This window comes from Nelusetta ayraudi, unplaced genomic scaffold (genome assembly GCF_046127955.1).
Source record: "Nelusetta ayraudi isolate G7.1 ecotype Tasmania unplaced genomic scaffold, CSIRO-AGI_Nayr_v1 ptg000018l, whole genome shotgun sequence".
In the NCBI taxonomy this organism is placed as follows: domain Eukaryota; kingdom Metazoa; phylum Chordata; class Actinopteri; order Tetraodontiformes; family Monacanthidae; genus Nelusetta; species Nelusetta ayraudi.
The window spans coordinates 4,110,348-4,133,119 of record NW_027466068.1 but is presented as its reverse complement, the minus strand read 5'-3'; the positions used below and the strand labels follow the sequence as shown (position 1 = coordinate 4,133,119).

Below are 22,772 nucleotides of genomic sequence, written 5' to 3'. Positions count from 1 at the left end.
TTCTCTCTGATTGTATAAAGCGCTTTGAGACGCCTTTGGTTGTGATTTAGCGCTGTACAAATAAAAGTTTATTATTATTATTATCTGTTTGATAATCCTGATTTGGTTTGTTTTGCTTCTTGAATGTATCCGCATGTACTTTTTAATCTTTTTATTTTTAATCTTTTTTGAACATCAACATAAGTGGGATGAACTAAACTAAACTAATTAATATACTCCAGATTAAGTTGAATGTTGATTATTTACTCTGCCACAGTTGTCAATTTGCATCTGGCTGCTGCAGCAAATAATAAAATAAAAATAACTATAATGTAATAATATGACATTTGAGCAGCGTCTCTGAACTCCTCACCATGGACACAGTCTCCTCAGTCACAAGCTTCAAAACGTCAATCACGGAGATGTATCCCAGCCTCTTGGCGATGGCCAGGGCCGATGTGCCATTCTGTTGGACACACACACACACACACACACACACACACACACACACACACACACACACACACACACAGGCGGTCAGACTGGCGAGGACAGACTCGATGCTTGACTTGCAGGTGAACGCCGGCCGGCGTCTCTCACCGTGGTCGTCTCATTGGGCTGAGCTCCGTGCTTCAGCAGCAGCGTCACAATGTCGGTGTGTCCCTGCTGGGCCGCCTGGTGCAGGGGGGTGTAGCCCAGCTGGAGGCGCAGAGCACAGGGAGGTCACAGTCAGTGCACTTCTCGGAGTCACAGGCCGCCAACAAGCGCCATCAAAGAAAGCGCATCGGCGCAGACTGCCTGCAGTTCCACACCAAACCAGAGGGGGTCACTCACCCTTGTTTTGCTGTTGACGTTGGCCTGCTGCTGCAGCAGGAACTTCACCATCTTGATGTTGCCATAGTGACAGGCAACATGAAGGGGAGTGTAACCCATCTGACAGAGGGGGGAAAAAACAAATAAAAATTAATTTTGACTGCGTTTTTCATTTGAATTATTCAAAGCGGAATTGCTGAAAGCAAAATGATTTGTGACCGTCATAAAAATCCACATTCAGGCTGAAAATGTTGACTAAAAGAAGACCCAAGAGCGACGACATTAAGAATAAATTATAAATTGCAACTGGAACAGTATGTGCGTTCAACTAAAACTACAAAAATATGAAATGTTTCTGATGTGTTCACTTGCAGTTGTTACCTCTGAACATTGCGCTGCACACGAGTGAAACAGAAGCTGCCAAGAACCAGCAATTTGAATATTGAATTTGCGTCTGTCGTGACCTCGACAAGCTGCTGCAGCAGCCGGTAAACTCCTCACAGCTGCTCAACATCCTCTCAGTCCAGAAGTCGCAGAGCACTCACTCACTCGCTCGCTCACTCGCTCGCTCGCTCACTCACTCACCCGTGTGGCAGCGTAAACCGAAGCCCCCTGTTTCACCAGGATGTCGGCGATGCCAACGTGTCCTTCCTGCGCCACCAGGTGCAGCGGCGTCAGTCCACTCTGTGGGAGCAGCGTGTGGAGAAAAACAAGGAGTCAAACACACAAACAGACAAAACAAACAAACAAAACACTTAAAGGTCAGTGTGTAACATTTAGCTTGATTTAGGATTTTTACATTGGTAAAAGCTTAAACCACTGCCCATAATTAGTTTAATGAAAGTGTGTAATCGCAGTTAATTGTCATAGTTCTAAGGAAGCCTGGTGTGGACAATCCAGCTGCCTGACAGTGCATATCGTAATAAGGCTGAACACTGCCATCCTCAAATAAAGAAACAAAGAAGAAGAAGGTGGACGAGAAATCCTGGTTTTGGGTGTACAGGCCACTGTAGTTCACTGGAAAACTCAGGAGAGGTAGGGTGAGCAAAAGAGTGCTGCAATCTAAAATGTAACCACTTGCTGTCACTGTTTCGTCTTCAAAATCTCCAAATATTACACACTGGACCTTTATATCTACCAGGCAGACACACGGTCACCTTGTTTCCGAGGTTGACGTTGGCCTGCTTGGAGATGAGCAGCGAGACCATGTCGGGCCGGCCCTCCTGTGAGGCCAGGTGCAGAGGCGTGACCCCCTGCAGAGACTCGGCGTTGGCCGAGGCTCCGTACTGCAGCAGGCTGTTGGCCACCTCCACCTGGTTCTGCTTGGATGCTATGTGCAGGGCGGTGTAGCCGTTCTGGAGTCCACAGGTGGGACAAAGAACATGGATGTGAGTGACAGGCCTCCTTTCAGTGACAACATCACAGAAAATATGCACTTGCGGGGCAGGGGGTCCAGAAACCACCAAATTCTCACAGCATCTGTGGGAGAAGGTCACTTTGTGTGAGCTCCAAATCAGCATTTCTCAACTGGTGGGTCGCGATACAAAAATGGCAAAAATGGGTCGTGAAGCTGCTTTGATCGGGCTGTGAGTTCATGAACAGTTTCCTTTTTTTTTTTTCTTGTAAAATATAAATATCTATAGAGAAAATGTTGAGAACCACTGCTCTAAATGTAAAATCAAATGCCTATAGCGACCATTAGTTTGGTCTAATTTTACTAAAATCAGAACAAATCCTAAAGATCTCTGATGTTTGGCTTAATATTCTTTCAAGTTTCTTTTTTTAAAAAAAAAAAGAAAAAAGAAAGAAAAAAAAAAGAAGGAAGTTATTCGTTTCCAACTCACCCTGGCTGCACTGTGCGGCGATCCTCCCTTGCTGACCAGCAGGTTGACGACATCCAGGTTGTTGTGGTGAACGGCGACGTGCAGCGGCGTCAGGCCGTTCTGGAAGGACAGTCAGTCAGTCAGTCAGTCCTTTATTTAAAGGTCCAGTGTGTCAAGTATGGCCTGATTCATGATTTTTATATTGGTAAAAGCTTAACATACTGCCCATAAATACATTAATAAAAGTGTATAATCGAAGTATGATTAAATTCTTTGTTTTTCCTACACATAGATTGGTTCTAATATATACTAGAATATACATCGAGAAAACGGTCTTGCTCCTATACAGTTGCCATTATTTCCAAGGAAGCCTGGTGTGGACAATCCAGCTGCCTGACAGCGCGTTTCGTATTGAGGGTGAACCCTGGTGTCTTCAAATGAACCAACAAAGAAGAAGGTGGACAATGTATCCAGGTTTGGGTGCGCAGGCCACAGTAGTTCACACTGGACCTTGAACTCAACAGGGCAAACTCTCATTATCAGCTCTCGCTGGTCTCAGACTGGTTTACCTTCCCGGCAGCGTTGGGGTTGGCTCCCCTCTCCAGCAGCAGCTCTGCCACATCAACCTTGCCGTACTTGGACGCCACGTGCAGCGGAGTGAAGCCTTTCTGCAGGGGGAGAGAGTCAGGATGTGGTGGTCAGTGCGGTCAGCGCCACGTGGAGGCAGGAGACGCTGGGGCTCAGGAAGGCCTCACCTTGGTCATCTTGGTCTGCTGAGCGTTGGTGTCCAGCAGGATTCGCACCGTTTGCACGTGACCCTCGCGGGCGGCGATGTGCAGGGGGGTGTGGCCGGCTGTGGTGGTGGAGTTGGGGCTGGCTTTGTGGTCCAGCAGCAGCTTCACCAGCTCCTTGTGGCCCATCCGGGCAGCGCAGTGCAAGGACGTCTGGTCGTCCTGGCACAAGAACGACAAGAGCGACACAGCGCGCTTGAGTTTGGAACCTGTCGTCAGACTTGAAGCAACACTCTTGTCAAAGTCATCATTTTTTAAGATTAGATTAGATTGACTCTATGTTCCCACAATGGGGATATTGCTTTGTTGCAGCAGTACAAAAACAAACAATATGTCATATTTACACATAATTTAACCTAAACAATATTTAAATACAGTTTGCATACCAAAAAATAAATCTAAACTCATCTATAAAATACCTAAATAAATATAAGACTTGAAACTCTTGAAGTACTTTATACAAAAAACAGAAAAATAAATGCTGCATAGAATGAAATTAAATATATATTGTGCTAAAAATATGGATTGCACTCAAACATTTTTTTTAATTGCACCTATCTGTTGTTGCAAAGTGCATTAAATGATTGTTTATTGGGGTTTGTAGTCAGACCCAAGTTGTCTCCCTGTTCTCCCAGTGTCTGCGTCCTGATTGGCTGTGAGCGTCAATTGCCTGTGTCTCTGATTAGCCTCAACCCAACACAACTGGCATGTTGTCTCTCACTCAAGAGCAGTTTATGCACATTCACCTGCAAGTTTGTGCCATAAACTGATTTCTGGCTCCCCGTGCAATGAAGAACCTCCCTCCAGCAGCCTGAATTAAAGCCACGACTATTGTCAAAGTGAAAAAGTTGTTCAAAGCCCACCTGTCTTTTCACTACAATCAGATGAAGCGCCCTCAGCTAGACACCTGATGGCACACAGCTGATCCCACTGAGCGATTAACCTCCTTCACCATCCCAACGCACCCCATGTGTCCAGTGCACAGGTGTTGAGCGTCAGCTCCCCTCAGGTGCGCCTGCCCCCCACCAGGTGTTTTGGTTTAGTTGTTAACCAAACGCTGCCCTGGAACACCTTAAAAAGCAGCCCAGTGCACTGAGGGAACATCGTGCTCTCTTCTGGGTTTGCAGTGCAGGTAAGGAACTACCAAGCTGATCTTGGGGGTTTGGTTTTGTGTCCCCGCATGTGTTTGCAAGAAGGTGTTGTTGATGCTTGTTAACGTCACTCTCACTGTTTGTGCTTTTCTTACTGCAGTTTTGGATTGAAAAAAAACCTACAATACTAAAACCCAACATGATGTAAGTAGATGCCTGCTTGGCTGCTTCACAACAGACTTCTAGCTGTAACTTGACTCTGATGGTGTGTTTGTGTGAGCAGGCTGCTGTGGATCTTGGCTCTGCTGATGGCAACTGCCACAAGTTATACTGTTGTTAAAGGTATAACAAATCCTGCATTGGGGAAGTTTGCGCAATTAAAGCAGCAGATGCACTGCAAAGTGTGAATTAAAAGGCATAATGTTGACCATTTGTATACATTTTACCTAAGTGAGGGTCAAGAGAGCATTTATCCATGTTTTATGGCACGTGTTAAAATGCTGTTGGTAGGATGTCTGCTCATGATAGACTCAAACTGATAACAACTTGTTTTTTCATCAAAGTTAATCCTGCGGCTCAGGTGGCTGCTGCTCAGTACGCAGCATACAGTCACCCTGGTGCCCAGGTGGGTGCTGGCCAAGGCTTTGCCAACCAGGGTGCTGGCCAAGGCTTTGCCAACCAGGGTGCTGGCCACGCCCATGCTGGTGGCCACTTTGCTGCCCACCTCGACGACGCCAGTCACGGCGACAACAACAGGCCTGCTGGAGCCGTCGCTGAAGAAGCTGGAGCTGGGTTCACCGGCCATGGCACAGAGGTTGCCGAGCCCATCTTCAGCGACGTGTCTGACCTGGAGCCCGTGTACACCTTCAAGTCTCGCTCCAGCTACAACCATGGAAGAGCCACGTTCTTCAAAAGCCACTATGAACCAGCGGAGCACCATGTCATGCCCATATACCAGCCGGTGTACGTCCCTGCAGGCCGTAACGTCCAAACTGTCGTCCAAGCAAATGACCAAGTGAAGGGCAGCAACTGAGGATTCTACTGGTAGGGTCCTGTTTGCTGAAAGGCACTTGTGTATATTTTGTTTTTCAATTCTGCATCCAATGGTAATGCAGTGGCTTTAAGAAATTTTATTTTCCACGCAATATACTGAGAATGCTGTACTCGGTATACTAACTCTCTGCTCTTCTCTTGCAGGTCACCTGTCCAAATGACTAAATTTCAAACTTGTGAAAATAAAGTTTGGCTTTTGCAATTGCAATCTTGTTTCAGTCGTTCTATCTCTGGGACTTAAACTCTAGGCCCCTCAAAAACCTATTGGGCAGTTGACCATAGTAATTTTGTGAAGCTCTGGGTTTGCCTTTTACGTTCAGTGGTTCACATGCTCAATATTTTGGGACTCAAAAGTTTAAATTTCTCTGGTGCGCAAAGGTTTTCGCATCTCTGTAAGAGTCCCCACAATAGTACAGCTTTCCATTTAAAGCTGTAAAATTGAGTAGCACAAGTGCATCCTATTCTGGTTTTTATAAATCATAATGGCTAATACTGATAAATGTCTTGCACAGTAAATCAACTCCATGCAAGAAAGGTGTCGGGACAAAGTGCCAACGGCTAAAAGCAGAATGAAGTATAAAAGAAGGCCTAAAGGTTCATTTAGCCTCTGACTGACCAAGCCTCTTAATGGGGAAACCAGTAATATTCAGGAACTGGCTGCAAGTTTGAAGTGAGTGAAACTTCCAATGTGTAAATAAAAGCACTTAATGCATCTTGCTGTTTGGCAACATTTGACTTTATTTAAATTTAATGTCTCTCAATCATGTCTTGGGCCAACGTTGCTGCATGTTCAAGTGTGTAGCGGCGCTGTGCCTGGAGCAGCATTGCCCTGCGGAGGGAGAGATGTAACAGTCGGTGAGGTTTCAAATGCACTGAAGGAAATCAAATGTATTGGAAGTCAAGTAATACGCTGAAAGTTGTGGAAAAGCAATATTTCATGACGTACCTTGTGTTCTTATGACGGTCCAGGAGCGCCGGTGTGCATTTGATTTTTCCCGTGTGGGCAGATCAGGAGTGTGAAAACAAAGCCAGTGTGTGTGACGGCGCTGTGCTGGGGAAACTGTCTTGACTCGACAAAGTGATTGACTAGCTAACGACAGTCTGTGGCTACTGACGGGCTTCTCCATGACTAAACCTTCAAGTTCTTGGTGTTAAAACACAGAAGACGACTGAACATCAAACTCAAACAGGCTTGAAGATGAAGCGGTTACCTTGGCCTTGGCGTCCACCGGGGCTCCGTTCTGCAGCAAGAACTCCGCCACCTCGTAGTGTCCTGCCCGGGACGCCATGTGGAGTGGGGTCTCCACTTTCTGGAAAAATGGATAATAAAAAAAAAAACGGTCACACGCGGCTCCTTCAGCGACATCCTGGGTCCCGAGGTGAGCAGCTGTCTGTGCCTCGCTGAAGATTTGAAACCCACCACGTTGGAGGCGCTGGGTGAAGCTCCTCTCTGCAGCAGGATCTTCACGATGTTCAGGTGACCCATGAAGGACGCCACGTGCAGGGGTGTCAGGCCCGACTGAGGTCGAAAGGATGAGAGCATCACGTTGGACAAGTTTTTTTTTTCAGAGTCCCGCTGACGCGCGAGGCCCCATTGTTCGCCCTCTTTGAGAAATTTAACAACAGCGTTGTGGGAAACGAAAACACGTGAAAAAAATGCTAATTTCCACAAATCCAGGATTGAATACCACTCAGTTTCCTGCTACGACCTTTGATGTGTTTGGATAAAAAAAACATTGGTGGGCTTCCCAGTGCCTTTTGTGACATCACAGGGGACTGATTTCCTGGGATACAAATGTTAGCACAGCACTTTCTGAAAAGTGGAGCGAGTGAAAGGAGTGAAGGAGGAACTTCTCATTTCTGGGGAGCTCACTGACACGCTAGGACACTTCATTAATTAAGAAGCAAACGTTCTTAATATGGGATCTCAACATTTTTTTTGTCCTAGAAAATCTTCCACTTGTTGTACCTCGGTGACGGCCTCTAACGACGCAGAGTGTTTCAGCAGGAGGTCCATCACACGCATGTGGTTCTTCTTGCAAGCAATGTGCAAAGGTGTGAAGCCATTCTGGAAAAGGGAAAGCACCAGCGAGCAGCAGCGTTACTATTGGTGGAGCAAGGTAACTTCCACGGAGAGGATGAGCTGATGAGTAGAACTACTGACCAGGGCCCTGGAGTTGGGCTTGGCCCCTTTGTCCAGCAGCACTTTGGCCATGCGGTGGTGGCCGCAGTGCGCGGCCACGTGCAGCGGCGTGAGGTGGTCCAGCGTGATGTCGTCGATCTCGGCGTTGTACTGCAGCAGCTGCTTGATGCAGTCCATGTGGTCACCCTGCGCCGCCATGTGGATCGGAGACAAGCCGTTCTGCAAGAGAAGCAGGATCATGGCTCGAAGCATCTGACACCTGATCACAGCGTTCATGTCAAACCCAGGTTTGTATTTAGCAAGAGGCGAAATCTCCAAGACTGCAAGGGAAAAAGCTCAGCTTCCCCTAAAATGTCCCCCCCCCAAAAAATATCAATGGTCAAATATGTTTGGTTGCGATAATATTTTATTGTCTAAAAATGTGTTCAACTCCGAGACAGGTTTGCTCAGAAGATTAATATACTGCCCATAAATACATTAATAAAAGTGTATAATTGCAGTACAATAAAAGTAATTCCTACCCTTAGAAGGGTTCTCAAAAATATACATAAAAAACATAAATAGATCCCAGTTAGCTGAAGTTAGAATCATTTTTCTAAGGGAGCCTGGAGTGGACAATCCAGCTGCCTGACAGTGCATTTAGTATTTAATGTGATCACTGGCGTCTTCAAATAAACCAACAAAGTAGAAGGTGGAGGAGGTATCCAGGTATGCCTGGAGCTGGGAACCGTAGCTCACTGGCAAACTTGGGCGAGGGAGGGCGAACGAAAGAGCGCTGCACTCTGTAACCACTGATGTTGCTGCTTCTTCTTCAAAATCTCTGAATATTGCACACTGGACCTTTATAATAGTAGAGGCAGCGTGTAATAGTTTGGCCTCAACACCAAATTGTTGCATGTTGAAGCCAAAAAATGAGCTTCCCCTTTTTGAAACACCAGTAGTCACCAATGGAATTTAGTTAATTAAGAATAAATAAAAAAACAAAAATAATATTGACAAAACAAACAAACAAAAAAACAAAACAATGACTGAAGCTCTGAGGTGTTTCCAGGTGGCCTACCTTGGTCTTGGCCTGGATGGGGGCTCCGTGGTCCAGCAGGATCTCGATGATCCTGACGTGACCGTTCCGGGCTGCGCAGTGCAGAGGAGTCAGCTCGTCCTGTGGAGGGGGAGAGAGGGGTGGGGGGTGGAGGGGAGGTTTGTCACTGAGTCCAATTAAAGTGAATCAGCCAGTCTTTTGTGTCCTCCATCGCCCCCTACTGTCACTATCCAGTCACTCTATAGGGGCCATGTGATAGCGGTGTCCGAATCCTGGGTGAACGTCACTATTCAATATATAGTCCACTCAAAGTATCCCACAATGCATCACTAAAAGTAGCGTACAGCCGATGGTCACTCACCGGGCAATATATCCCATCATGCATTGCGCTCATGCTTTATCCATAGGTAGAAAAGACCAGTGTTATTTTTCTTTAACGTGGGGAGATGTTTAGGATGATATGTATTTGTCGTGACAATGAAAATATATGTGTGAATAAATTGATATATTTAATTATTAATATATTCACCACCACCAGCAGACAGGACCATTTAACAATGGAACCGCGACGACAGTAATGGCGCTAAGAGTGTCTGAGTGAGTTTTATTTGATTTGGCTAGTGAGTCAGGATATAGTTGTCTTCTATATTACTGTCTGCATGGGGAACCAGCGGGTGAATAAATTCGGACTCAACCATAGGGAAAGAGTGTTGCAGGGGACGAGCTGAAGGTCGTGTGAAGGACCTTGGTCTTGGCGTCGATCTGAGCCCCTCGGTCCAGCAGCAGCCGCACCATGATCACGTTGCCGCGTCTGGAGGCGATGTGCAGGGGAGTGATGCCGTTCTGCAGAGGGGGAGGAGTCAAACCCATGTGCCAGCGGTGAAGTGGGAGGGGAGAGGGGGTCAAAACAGCCTCCCAGACGGGTGGCGGCACCCTACCTTTGGCGTGAAGTTGACATTGGCGCCTCTGTTGAGCAGCAGCTGAGCCACATTCAAGTTTTCATAGTGTGCGGCGATGTGCAGCGGCGTGAATCCAGTCTTGGTGGGGGGAGAGAGAGCAGAAATCATCACATTGACATTGACAGTGATTTTGAGACTGTGCAAAAAATATACTGATGCGCTTCATTGTGCGCCCCCCGCATGACATTTCCTGCCACTGACCACATGACATACAGGTTCTGAACTGTCACAAGTGTCTGGTGCTTAAACAGCTGAGGTCACGCTGAACTGACAGCTTCAAGTGTGGTTACATTAAATGAGTTTAAAGTAACTCATAGGCTAAAATAAACTTTTAGCCTATGAAAAAACACAAAAAAACTCATTTTGCAAATTATAGATGGTTAAGACTGAGAGCTCGAAGGACATGCAGGAAGCCGGTTTGTTTTGGGGGACCCGTGGCGCAAAACTACGACATCTTGTGGTGAAACTGTATATTGCGTAAAGCCCCCCTCGTTGCCAGTGTGTTAGGAACATTTAAAGGTTTTATTTACTGCTCGTTTAATGTTTGCAGTCCCATGCACCAAAAGAAGGCACACTTTTAACATTTTTGTTGTACCATTTAATATCGACATCACCACACACACACACACACACACACACACAAAAAAAACAATCTCAGTCGAGCTTTGCAGACACTTTCACTTCTCTCACCTTTCCACATGAAAACAGAGGCACCAAACACAGGCACCAAGCCTACGGTAGCCTTACATTTGGACCGATATCTGAGTATGCATCGACACCCACACACACACACACACACACACACACACACACACACCTTGCTGAGCACGTCCGGGTTGGGGTCGTTCTGTAGCAGCACGGCGGCCGTTCGCGTGTCGTCGTTGCGCGCCGCGATGTGCAGCGCCGGCAGCCGCACCTTCCCCTTGGTGCCGTAGTTGATGAGCAACGCCACCACGTTCTCGTGGCCCTGCTGCAGCGCCACCGCCAGGGGAGTGAATCCGTCCTGCGGGCACACCCAGAGAGAGTGCACAGTGAGTGAGCGAGAGAGTAAGAGAGTGAGGGTGGAGGAGGAGAAGGAGGAGGAGAGAGTTTTAGCAGGAAGGAGGCTAACGACCGGTGTGAGGAATACCCGTCGATATTTCTGATTGTTACTCAAACTTCCTAGACATGCAGCATGCATATTTCTAAAAAGTTGAATATTAGGCAGGGGGAATCATTTAGGTTTTTGTAAAATTATGAGACCCCCTTAAATTTAGCTTTGAGGCTTTCAGGGGGTCTCATTGGTTTGTGGTGGGGGTCCGACCCCCCGGGCCCTCTGTATTCCGCACACTGCTGACAACCGACGGGGGGAAGGAAGAAAAAAACAAAACAGAATGGAAACGCAGCAGGGTGTGTGTGAGTGTGTGTGTGTGTGTGTAGGTGCGGGGCTGGCGAGGTTGTGGGATCGGGGAGGCGGGGTCAAGGAGAGGTGTGAGGAACACTGGCCTCTGCTCTCCAGTACCTCAGTGGGGATGCTCTGATTGGCTCCGTTCTCCAGGAGGAACTTGACCACCTCTAGATGGTTCTCTTGTGCGGCCATGTAGAGCGGAGTGAAACCTTTCTAACCTCAGGAAGACGCACAACAAGCACAGGACAACCCACGCACGCGGGGCCACGCGGAGCAGCGGCAGCAGCGAAGGAGGTGGCAGAGCAGACAGAGGGGAGGTTGAGGGGTGGGGGGGCACAAAGAGGCAGGAAGACAGTCACACACAGAAATGTCACACAGAGAAGAAACATCAACAACAACAACAACAGAAATATTGGTACAAACACCCTTAAACAGACAGAGGTGCAGCAGCAACAGGTCCTCTGTGTGTGTGTGTGTGGGTGTGGGTGTGTGTGTGTGTGTGTGTGTGTGTGTGTGTGCACGCGCGACCGCCAGCGGCGTGCCTCACCTGCGACTGAGCGTTGACGTTGGCGCCGTAGTTGACCAGCTCGGTGACCACCTGCTCCTGACCGGCCAGGGCCGCGATGTGCAGCGCCGTGTTGCCTTTCTGTTCAAACACAGACACACAACACACAACAAGAGAAGAGCAACGCACAGGAGTCAGTGAGCAGCAGGCTGCAAGTGTGATTGCACTGGTGGGCCTGTGATGTTTGAGGGGTAATAGTAAATAGTTGATATTTCCTCCCTAACTTCCTTCTAACCCTATAAATAGTTTATTGTATCACTTTTTTCTTTTTAATTCAATATATTTGTTTTTCTCTATTGCATCATATGTTGCTGTAATTATGTTCATTTCCCTCAAAGTGGGATAAATAAAAGGCATTTTAATTCTAACCAAGACATCTTATTGCATTGGTGTGTTTTGTTTTCCTGTTGCATGTCAGTGAGATCACTCAGATTTGGAGACTGAAATTTGAATTGTTGATTTATCTTGCTAAACTCCAGAATCAAGCAGTTTCAGTTTCAGTTGCTTTCTTTGATTCTGTTGGGCTTAATTTATTTCCATAATTCACAGACAGCAGAGGGTGAAGACGCCACAACAACTGCTTCAAGTAGGAAACAATGGCAATAGCTAAATAAATTAGCATGACCACGAGAGATTAGTTTAGCATTAGAAGAAAAATGAGGAGAAGCACTGAAGTCTTTCCTTGTAACACTGCAGTGCCACTAATGTCACCTGTCTGCCTACCAATGAAAAACCTCAAGCTAGCTTAGCTAGCAGCAAGAAATTTGGGGCAACATGTTCTAGTAACTTTGCCTTCCTGTTCCAAACATTTCCTGTTCTTCACTTACTACCCCCCCCCCCCCCCCCATTTTTTTCTTTTTCTTCATATCACATTCAAATGCGCTACTACAAGTATTTGTCGTGTGGGAAAAGTGACAGGAGGTGAGATGTGATGCTTTCAGTGGGTGGTGGTGGTCAGATCAGTGGATGTGTACCTTGGTGGTGGTCTCCAGCACGATCCCATTGTGGAGCAGCTCCAGCACCATCTTGACGTGGCCTTCTTTGGAGGCCAGATGCAACCCGTTGAGTCCATTCTGAGCGAGCGAGAGAGAGCGAGAGAGAGAGAGAGCGAGAGAGAGAGCAGACCTCGTACTGGAGGCTCTTAAACACACCACGGACACAAGCAAAAAGAAAAATACAACAAAACAAAAACCGAAAAACAAGACAAACCATGTAGGTCATCCGGACAAACACAACCAGAGCAGGCAGATACTGAAGTGGACACAGTCATGCAGTGCTGTCAGAGTGGTCGTTAGAGGAAAACACAACGTCTACCGAGGATGCAACTCGATGGGGGGGGAGGAGGAGTAAGAGGAGGAGGGTGAGGGGGGAGGCGGGGGTGGGGGTGGGATGGCAGGCCGCTGGTCTCGTGGCCGGGAAGAATACGAGCCGTGTGGGATAGGTCTGACCTCACACAGCCTTCCTTCAGCCGCACAGGACATGTGAGGTTGGACCTTTCCCACACCACTGATATTATTCCTCTGAGTGGGGAGACCACAGCACACCATCACTCCACTGCGGATAGACTGAGGTGAGGGGAGGTGGGGGTGGGAGGGGAGGAGGAGGAAAATGTGAGAAATCAGTGGAGGTTGAGTTAGATCACATTGCACCGCCGGGAGGTGAGACGGGAGTGCCGGTGAGAGGGTGGGGGGTGGGGGGGCCTGTTAGGCTGAGACAGAGGTCGCGTTAACCAAATGTTTGACGTTTATTAGATTTTTCTTTAAGCAGTGACGGAAAAATCTGAAAGCCATATGTCATTTGGACAGGCTGCAATTCCCACCCCTGACCACTTGGTGGCCTCTGAAGTGGCGTAATCGTCATTCGGGTCTCCAGTGGTGGCAGCAGAGATTCAGCCTCCAGAACGACATGAAAACAGCCACGAGAAGTCGTGCGTCGGAGGCAGAAGTCATTTTTCACTGTGCTCATATGTAGCTAACCACTGAGACCACAGTCAGCTGTTTTCATCACTGCGCGCAGAGAAAAAGTTACATTTTCATCTGCTTGATACGATTTGGACTTTCTGTTAACTTCTGGACAGGATAGTGATTAAAAACAAGTGAAAATGAAATGCTGTTGAATTCTTCTTATCGCTTAAAGAATTAAAGTGGCTGGTAAAAATAGATGATGACGGGATTTTTGTGACCCCATCAGTCAAAATGACCGACAACGAAAAAGTCTAGCGCGACCTCTGGGCTGGAGAAGGATGAGGGGGCGGAGCCAAACTCCCAGTGACTCCCATTGGTTGAGCACACTGCCGAAAACACTCGGATGGCCAGGAACAATCAGACCGTTCACCTGTTTCAGTTTTAAGTGACGAGCTGCGACCTTCAACTGTTAAATGGTAGGTTGGTTTGGAGCGTTCGAGGTCACTGGCACGAGGATGAGGATCCACGGCCAGTTCAACTAACTTGACCTGGCTTCACTGATAAGTGAATAAGTGGCATCATCAGTGACAGTGTGTGTAGTTCGGGATTAGACAGGATTGACCTAAATGGAGTCTGCACTATTCAGCAGTGTTACCAATACAGAGAAAAATATGCTGCAGATTGTCACTTAAACTCAGGTAGATTAAACACCAAATCCAGAGACAACAACAACAACAACAACAACAACAACAACAACAACAACAACAACAACAACACAGTTGCAATGTAAAATTAAAAACAAAAATTCATGAAAAACAAAAACTCTGAAATGAAATTCCGCTTTTTTTAATCCTAGAAATCTTTAGCATTTTAAAGTGTTGAACTGAATATATACTGTATATAACATAACATAATATATAATATTATATAATCCTCACAGCAATAACTGCAAAAAGTGTTGAGGGCAGCATAAGTGTGTGGAAGTGAGTCATCACCAAATTAGATTAATGAGTCAGAAGAATCTGTCCACACACACACACACACACACACACACACACACACACACATACACACACACACACACACACACACACTTTGGCCCTGCTTCAGTCGCCTGGGGGCGTCGGCCTGAGCCACCTGACTGCCCCCTCCTGGACGCTCTGGGAACAAGTGTCAGAGTTGAGGAGCCTGGACGGAGGATCCGCTCCCCCCCCCATAAACAGGCTGGTTAAAGGCTTGCCAGCTGATGACACCTGCTCTCACCTGATTGGCTGTGTTTATGTCGATGCCGTTCTTGATGTGTTCCAGGGCCTTGTCCAGGTTGCCAGAACGGGCGGCTCGGAGAAAACTGTTGCCTGCATCAGCCTGCAACCAGGGAGAAAGAAGGAGAGAAGGAGGAGGAAGGGAGGGAAGGATGGAAGGAAGGGAGGAAAGAAGGAAGGAGGTATAGAAGGAAGGAAGGAAGGAAGGAAGGAATCGAGGAATAAGGAAGGAATGCACAACAAGCAGAGGAGTGGAGAAGGAAACAGAGGGACTTGATTAAGGTCTGTTCAGAGGACTGAAGTCGCTCATGGTCTCGATATTTTCCCCTCAGGTCACTTTTCAAGGCAGTTTCAGAGCAACTGGCCAATCAGGATTATTACAAAAAAAAAAAAAAAAGATAAGGGTTTTTTTTAGGGGACGGGGGATTGAGGTGGGATTGGGGTTGGGGGGAGGGGCTCTTTGTCTGGACTCTGTTCAAGTCGGCTGCTCTGGCTTTGAACTTGTGTGTGAGTGAAAGAGAAGCAGAGAGAAACTGGAGGTGAAGGAGGACAGAGTTGAGGGGAGTTGTGGCTCACGGGCCACCCTTTTTTGTTGTTCTGTGTGTGTGAGTGTGTGAGTGTGTCCGCAGAAGAGAGTGATGCCGCTGCAGGGACTGGATCACTCACTCCTGCAGCCGTCGGAGTGATCAGGAGGAAGACGAGTCGAAGGGAAGCAGCAGAGCCCCGAGACTCCAGCGAAGCCGAGCGCCCGGCCGATTCGACTACGACCCGAACGATGGTGTCGAACGACGGAAGGAGGAGTCGGACGCCGCGGCGTGAACGTTCGGCAACACAAATGCACAAATTGGAAGTTCGTCGTCGTCGTCTGCTGCTGCTGCAGGTCCCTCCGTCGCATTGGGAGCGAGAGCAGCAGCAGCAACAGGAAGGAAGGAAGGAAAGACGCACAACGAGGGAGGGAGGGAGGAGAGTCTGGACAGGACACATGCCTGAAGCAGAGGCATGGCAACACACACACACACACACACACACACACACACACACACACACACACACACACACTTTCAGAGTGACACTAGCCCCTTTAAAGACCACAGAGTGCTGCAGGGAGACACCAGAGGAAGTGAAGAGAGCAGAGGAGTGTTTCCTGCTTCTTGCTTCCCTCCAGATGCTGGAGTGACGGAGAGACGACCGACCCGACTACCTGCCACAACCTCCACCTCACCTCACTGACTACCTGCCACAACCTCCACCTCACCGGCCCGACTACCTGCCACAACCTCCACCTCACCGACCCGACTACCTGCCACAACCTCCACCTCACCGGCCCGACCACCTGCCACAACCTCCACCTCACCGGCCCGACCACCTGCCACAACCTCCACCTCACCGGCCCGACTACCTGCCACAACCTCCACCTCACCGACCCGACTACCTGCCACAACCTCCACCTCACCGACCCGACTACCTGCCACAACCTCCACCTCACCGACCCGACTACCTGCCACAACCTCCACCTCACCGGCCCGACCACCTGCCACAACCTCCACCTCACCGGCCTGACTACCTGCCACAACCTCCACCTCACCGGCCCGACCACCTGCCACAACCTCCACCTCACCGGCCCGACTACCTGCCACAACCTCCACCTCACCGGCCCGACCACCTGCCACAACCTCCACCTCACCGGCCCGACCACCTGCCACAACCTCCACCTCACCGGCCCGACTACCTGCCACAACCTCCACCTCACCGGCCCGACTACCTGCCACAACCTCCACCTCACCGACCCGACTACCTGCCACAACCTCCACCTCACCGGCCCGACTACCTGCCACAACCTCCACCTCACCGGCCCGACTACCTGCCACAACCTCCACCTCACCGGCCCGACCACCTGCCACAACCTCCACCTCACCGGCCCGACTACCTGCCACAACCTCCACCTCACCGGCCCGACCACCTGCCACAACCTCCACCTCACTCAGGCTCCAGCGCGCGAGTCCACCAAACAAACAAACAAACAACAACAACAACAAATAAATGACATAAAAACTGTGGGAACTCCCGCGTGAGCTCGCTGATTCACACCGGGTCACTGAGTCACTGAGTCACTGAGTCACTGTCAGCGCCTCCCAGGGCTGCTTTTGTTTTTAGCCTTTCGCTTACAGTGTGGTGGGAGGTTCACACAACCTGTGAGTCACAGCCGCACATGGGAGCACAAGCAATCCCACTTACACACACACACACACACACACACACACACACACACACACACACAACATGACAGCAAAACGTGTTAAGGAAGCAGCAGTGCGATTTTCCTGCTGACAGCAACAGACAACAGCTGCTGCTGCTGCTGCTGCTGCTGCTGCTGGGAATAATTCTGCACTTGAAGTCCCTTTTCTTCTCCCTCAATGTCTCAGCCAAGTTGTGCCCACTCACAAAGTCAAGCTGTGCCTACTCACATGGTGTCGCTGGTCTTCCATCGGCAATCACCTGCTCAACAGACTCCCATCAAAGTATTTCACAGCTTCTCATTTGAGAGGCTCCAGAGACCTGCTGCTGCTGCTGCGAAGCACCAAACTGACCCCCGGACAGGACAAAACAACCCACATCCACCCCCCCTCAACTCAGTACACACACCTGTCACTCTAAGTGCTCCCGAGTTGGACCCTCCCAAAAAAAAAGAACCCATTTAGCATCACAAGGGTGAAAAAAACCTGACTAGTTCACAGCCACACTGGAGGAACTCTGCTTCACCAAGTCTTGAAATTGAATATTTGATCAACAAGCTAATGCACTGTGTTCTGTCTTCCTTCTCCATTTCCTCCTCCTCCTCCCTCTTCTTCTTCTTCTTCTTCTTCTTCTTCTTCTTCTTCTTCTTCTTTTAAATTGCAGGGATGCTTTAAGTTGCGCGAGATGTTTGCGCACTCTGCCATGGTGACTCGGGAAAAATCCCTTCATCAAAGACGGAGCAAATATAGCTGAATGAAAAGGCGCGCGCTGACACACACGCACACACGCACGCACGCACACACACACACACACACACACACACACACGTTCACAGAGAGAGCACCAACACAATATCCTGCTCTGCAGCACAGGGAGGGAGGCATGGTAACACCCTGGTGAAGCCCGACGGAGGCCCCCTCTCTGTTGGCTCGGCCCCCAGACTCACTTCAATGCACCCCCCACCGACTACCCTTCCCCTTCCCCCCCCTCCTTCAAGAAAAAAAAACAGACCTGCTTGAAGTTTTACCAGACTGCAGAAAACTCACCAGAGAGCTCGGCTGAAATCCACGACCCTGTCGGCGTCAGTCAGCCTGCAGTGTTTTTCAGGTCAGCGTGGTTTGTTGTGTGCACCCCCACAACCCACCCACCCCCCGTCCCCCGCAGCCTCTCCTTATCTGCACTCGTGTCAAGAAGTGTGGCACCAACAGATAAGGGCAGCAGCAGGAGCTCCACCCTTCGTTTCCACTCACTCTGATGTAAACAGGTGCTGCTGGGTTTCTTGCCCGGCTGACTGGCTGGAGGACAAACTCCAGATTAGTTGTCACGTTTACGACGATTTTTCGTGCACTGCGTCCACGAACGTCTTCTCCGTCGTGGAGCAGTCCCAGAGTTTGACAGGGAGAAATAATTCCCTCCGAAAAAACCCACACTAACGGCATCATCCAAGTGTTTGAGCGTCTCACCAGAGCCTTGTTGAGATACCCGCCGAGCCCAAGGCCGTGTGGCCAGTCCTGGTATTGCACGCTGGATGTGTCGGCTGCAAGCGGGGTGTGAAGGTTGCTGTTTTGAGACAAACTGCACCGGTTATTTTTTGTTTTTTTTACTGAGCTGATTTCCTTCTCGGTGTGCACTGCAATAATGGTCTCCGGTGGGGAAAATGTTTGAAATTTCAATTTTAGGCCAACACGCCTCTCTGAATATGCCCATTAAGACTGGACAAGCGTTTAAAAAAAAAAAGAAAAAAAAAAAAGTAGATGGACAGAAAAGAGAAGAGAAAAAGTGTCAGCTCATTAATCACACACTGTTTGGTGCAACAGACGGACAATAACCTGCTCAGCAGTTCCAACACTGGCCATATCAGCCACGCTGACAACAGTCCCCCGGCTGGGAGGCTCCTCGTAATAAAGCTGAAAATTACCAAGTCAAACCATTCCGATATCTCAGCCCGGAGCATCATCTCTCCTCTCTTCTCTTCTCCTCTCCTCTCCTCTCCTCCTGTTTCCCTCCTCCTCCTCCTCCTCCTCCTCCTCTCCCCTCTCGCTTCCTCCCTGCTGCTGCTGCAGCAAAACACAATGACATCACCACTCTCACTGGCGGACTGCGGTCGCTCTGGCACTCAATACACAGTGTAGCAGGAGGAGGAGGAGGAATAGGAGGAGGAGGAGTGTGCTATAAGAGGAGGAGGATGAGGAGAGAGAGGAGGAGGAGGAGGAGGAGGAGAACATCCCGACCTCCAAGGTCTGCTGCTGCAGGCACACGAGGGACACATGAGGGTCATTTTTACAAGCCATCGATTGCATGCATGCGCCATGACTGTGGACGTGTGTGAGGAGCTGCGGAGAAATCAACGGGAGTCACGTGGAAGCAACATGGTAGAGAGAGAGAGAGAGAGAGAGAGAGAGAGAGAGAGAGAGAGAGAGAGAGAGAGAGAGAGACGGTTGTGTTCCTACAAGAGGCTGTAATCTCTCAATCTGTGTCTCTGCGCAAAGTTGTTCCCTTCTGTTATCTCAATTACACACACACACACACACACACACACACACACACACACACACACACACACACACACACACACACTCCTCTAGCTGGCAGGAAAAATATGGAGATATTCTACATGAAAACAGAGAAGAAATATATGTAGTTTAACAGACATTATTTTTCAAACTTGTAGGGCATTTGCCATTCACCAACTCAGTGTCATAGTGCGCGCACACTTGAAACAGGTAGATCGAGTCCAGTCAAGTCTTTCTCTTAATCTCAGACATCCAGGAATTCAGGTTCACTCTGACAAAGATCTCGCAATCCACGCAGTTTAATTCAACACACACACACACACACACACGCACACACACACACACACACACACACACACACACACACACACACACACACACGCACACACACAGCATGGCTCTGCAGACACAGCAGCAGCAGCAGGTGCAGCAGAAAGGTGAAAAGATGAAGCCAGTGAGTGCAGGGCAGTGTCGGCCCATCCCAGCATCCTTTGCTCCTGCTCAACATCAAAGTGTTTCGACAGCCACTTCCTGCTCCTACCTTCCTTTTCTGAAGGGGCCGCTAAGCTGCAACAGCCCATATGGAGGTGGGGGGGGGGGAGGGAGATCACTGCAGAGCTCTTAAACAGCCATTTCATCGGCCCCTCGATTTTTTTCTGCTGACTTGCATCTCAGGAAGGAATTGATTTTTTTTTTTCTCTTTCCCCTCCAGCTGCAGGCAGGCTGGCAGACATCGCTGGCTGCTGGGTGTCGAGGTGTGAGTCGGTGGGACTGGGACCCTCTACTGGCGGCAGGCTGTCCCCGCGCCTCCTCCACATTGTCTCTCTGCGTGTGCGTCTGTCTGTACGTACGTCAGTGCGTCTGAGTCTCTTCGCTACATGTGGTAAGCGTCCCCGTCTCTCACTCTCACTATTTACTTTCTCACAGCCCCGACCCCCCCCCACCCCCCCACCCCAACCCACCCCTCCCCCTCCTCCATCCAACGGCTCGTCCCTGCCCAACACCTCGATTGTCTCTCCTCCCGCTTTGCCGCCTCTGTGCCTGAAGATGAGATTGTCATGGTTTATTGTGATCTTTTGTCGCCTGGGGGACAAAGAGGGTCAAAGCCATACGCAGATAAGCGTGATAGCGGCGTCAGGATCCTATATGGGGGTGGGGGGGCAGGATTTATTTTTTTAATTTTTTTTTTTGGGGGGGGGATTAATGGTAAACAGCCTTTGTTTGGGCCCCCGCACAGTAACAGCGATTGTTCAACGATGGACGGCCATATGGGAGGGTCACCGAGACTAATGACCCCTGCGATACTGCACCGTCTCTTACAGTGCGAGAAGCTACGTGACCTGATGCCTCCCCCCCGCCCAAGTTTACACTGTGACAAAGGCTGATGCTTCTCTGCACCTGCTGTGACTGCTGCAACAAGGACGAGGAGATTATATGAAAATGTATGATTGTCTGTTGGCAGAACTTTTTGCAATTATGATCAACCCAATCTCAGTCGCAATCAAAGCTCCGGGTCTTCAGGGATCCACCAGGCCAATGCTGACCAACCAGAGCAGGTCTTCTTATGGATTCACCCTGAACACTGTGGTGCCACAACTCGTTGACCTCACTTTTTTTTTGCTTTTCAATTGCTGAACCTCTTTTGATGTTCAGAACTGCAGTGAGACCACTTCCTGAATGCTGCAAAGGGCTTCGACAAACAATTAGTACCAATTACTCACAATTAGTCGCTCCTTTGCTAGTTGACCTGCTTCTTTGCAGGTTCTACTTGAATTGTCTTTGAAGGGCCATCGATATAACGGTGAAATTCTTCAAAAATGATGAAACAAAGGTGGAAAAGAACCAGCGAAGTGCTCGTGCGGCCGACCTCGGTCTGCCGCCACCAGGATTAGTACAAAAAAGTACAAACCAGAGAGGTTTCTGCAGGTTTCATCATCCGCAGCCAACCAACTCTCACATCTTCCTCCTCTTCCTCCACTCGTGCCTTTCAGCTGCTACTTGGAACAAAATTAGTGCTTGCGCACATACACACATACACACACACACACACACACACACACAAAGACAGACGCAGATGCCAAAAGCTGCAGAGGTCGGTGCGAGCGTGCAGCCATCACCTACATTTGGTTGAGTTCATTAAACAGAAGTCGGTCTTCGGTGGAGCCGTGTGCCCAGAGAATCTCATTAATGGAGCCGCTAATCAGTTTACTGACCTCCAGCTTACTCACGGCCTCTAATCCTGGTTGACAAGCTGCAATCTGAACGTCAAACAAGGGGAACAAGTGAGCACCGACCAAAAACAAGACGAGGCAGGAAAAACTGGCGGCTGGGAACACGCGGCACGCTGGACAACGCAATGCAGTCTATTTGTTATTTCAAATCAACATAACAACTTTGTTTGTGTTTTGTTTTGGGCCATTTTTCTCAATTCCTGAGTTTTAAAAACTCAATCAATCAATCAATCAATCAATCAATCAATCACACTATTTTGGGAGAGTTCCCTCAGGGAAACTGGTTTTCCAGTCACAACACAACACCACAGAAAAAGGTACGGAATATATAAAGTGCAGAAAAGTAGAAAAAAGTTCAAAAACATAAAACTTACAATGGGTAAAATACAATAAAAGACATTAAAATCCACACCAGGTAAAAGTGCCAGTCAAAGAGTGCTAGAGTTCATAAAAGCTCATATACTGGACAGGATTGCGCTGGACAGCCTGATAACTTTGACCAGGCCGAGATGTGTTTGCGCTCAAAAATGCTCAGTCGACTATTTCAAACAAATCTGTTTTAACAGAAACAACTGAGTCTGGGAGTCAGCACTGACCTCCAGTGGCCCAGTTGGCCTGCTCCTCCCTTTACTGCTCATATCCTTAAACACCGTGGGAGTACATAAGCGCACCATGCAACACAACTACACCACCTGAGGAGGTCTGACGGAGCAGAAAGACGCTTGTAAAACACTGTGAGTGGCCGAAGGGGACCAACAGTGGCTGGTAGATGAGAAAAAACAGAATGACAGCATGAGCCTGAACTGCCAGGAGTTAAACACCAGCATCAGCACCAGCACCAGCACCGGGTCCATTCTGCCCTTTGCGAGTTCAAGCCAACTGCGACGGCTGGCAGGTGTCTCAGATGCAACATAACAAATAATCACACAAGCATAAAACAGACATTAAGAATAAAAACAAACACGGAGGAGGAGGAGGAGAGAA

General features: G+C 48.8%; 1 protein-coding gene across 1 annotated transcript in view; it reads right to left on the bottom strand.

Moving 5' to 3' along the window:
- Positions 1-22,522, bottom strand: part of LOC142887971 (ankyrin-1-like) — a 56,542-nt gene extending 34,020 nt beyond the window's left edge. Inside the window, exons 1-21 of the mRNA XM_076025968.1 lie at positions 22,385-22,522; positions 14,811-14,912; positions 12,618-12,716; positions 11,626-11,724; positions 11,193-11,291; positions 10,509-10,694; positions 9,671-9,769; positions 9,477-9,575; positions 8,754-8,852; positions 7,715-7,912; positions 7,520-7,618; positions 6,971-7,069; positions 6,762-6,860; positions 3,371-3,568; positions 3,185-3,283; positions 2,637-2,735; positions 1,950-2,147; positions 1,378-1,476; positions 814-912; positions 580-678; positions 353-445 (exon numbers count right to left, since the gene is read on the bottom strand). Coding sequence (XP_075882083.1) covers positions 353-445; positions 580-678; positions 814-912; positions 1,378-1,476; positions 1,950-2,147; positions 2,637-2,735; positions 3,185-3,283; positions 3,371-3,568; positions 6,762-6,860; positions 6,971-7,069; positions 7,520-7,618; positions 7,715-7,912; positions 8,754-8,852; positions 9,477-9,575; positions 9,671-9,769; positions 10,509-10,694; positions 11,193-11,291; positions 11,626-11,724; positions 12,618-12,716; positions 14,811-14,912; positions 22,385-22,462 — 2,439 coding nt within the window. The 5' untranslated portion in view covers positions 22,463-22,522. The remainder of the gene's footprint in view (positions 1-352; positions 446-579; positions 679-813; positions 913-1,377; positions 1,477-1,949; positions 2,148-2,636; positions 2,736-3,184; positions 3,284-3,370; positions 3,569-6,761; positions 6,861-6,970; positions 7,070-7,519; positions 7,619-7,714; positions 7,913-8,753; positions 8,853-9,476; positions 9,576-9,670; positions 9,770-10,508; positions 10,695-11,192; positions 11,292-11,625; positions 11,725-12,617; positions 12,717-14,810; positions 14,913-22,384) is intronic.
- Between the last annotated feature and the right edge of the window lie 250 nt (positions 22,523-22,772).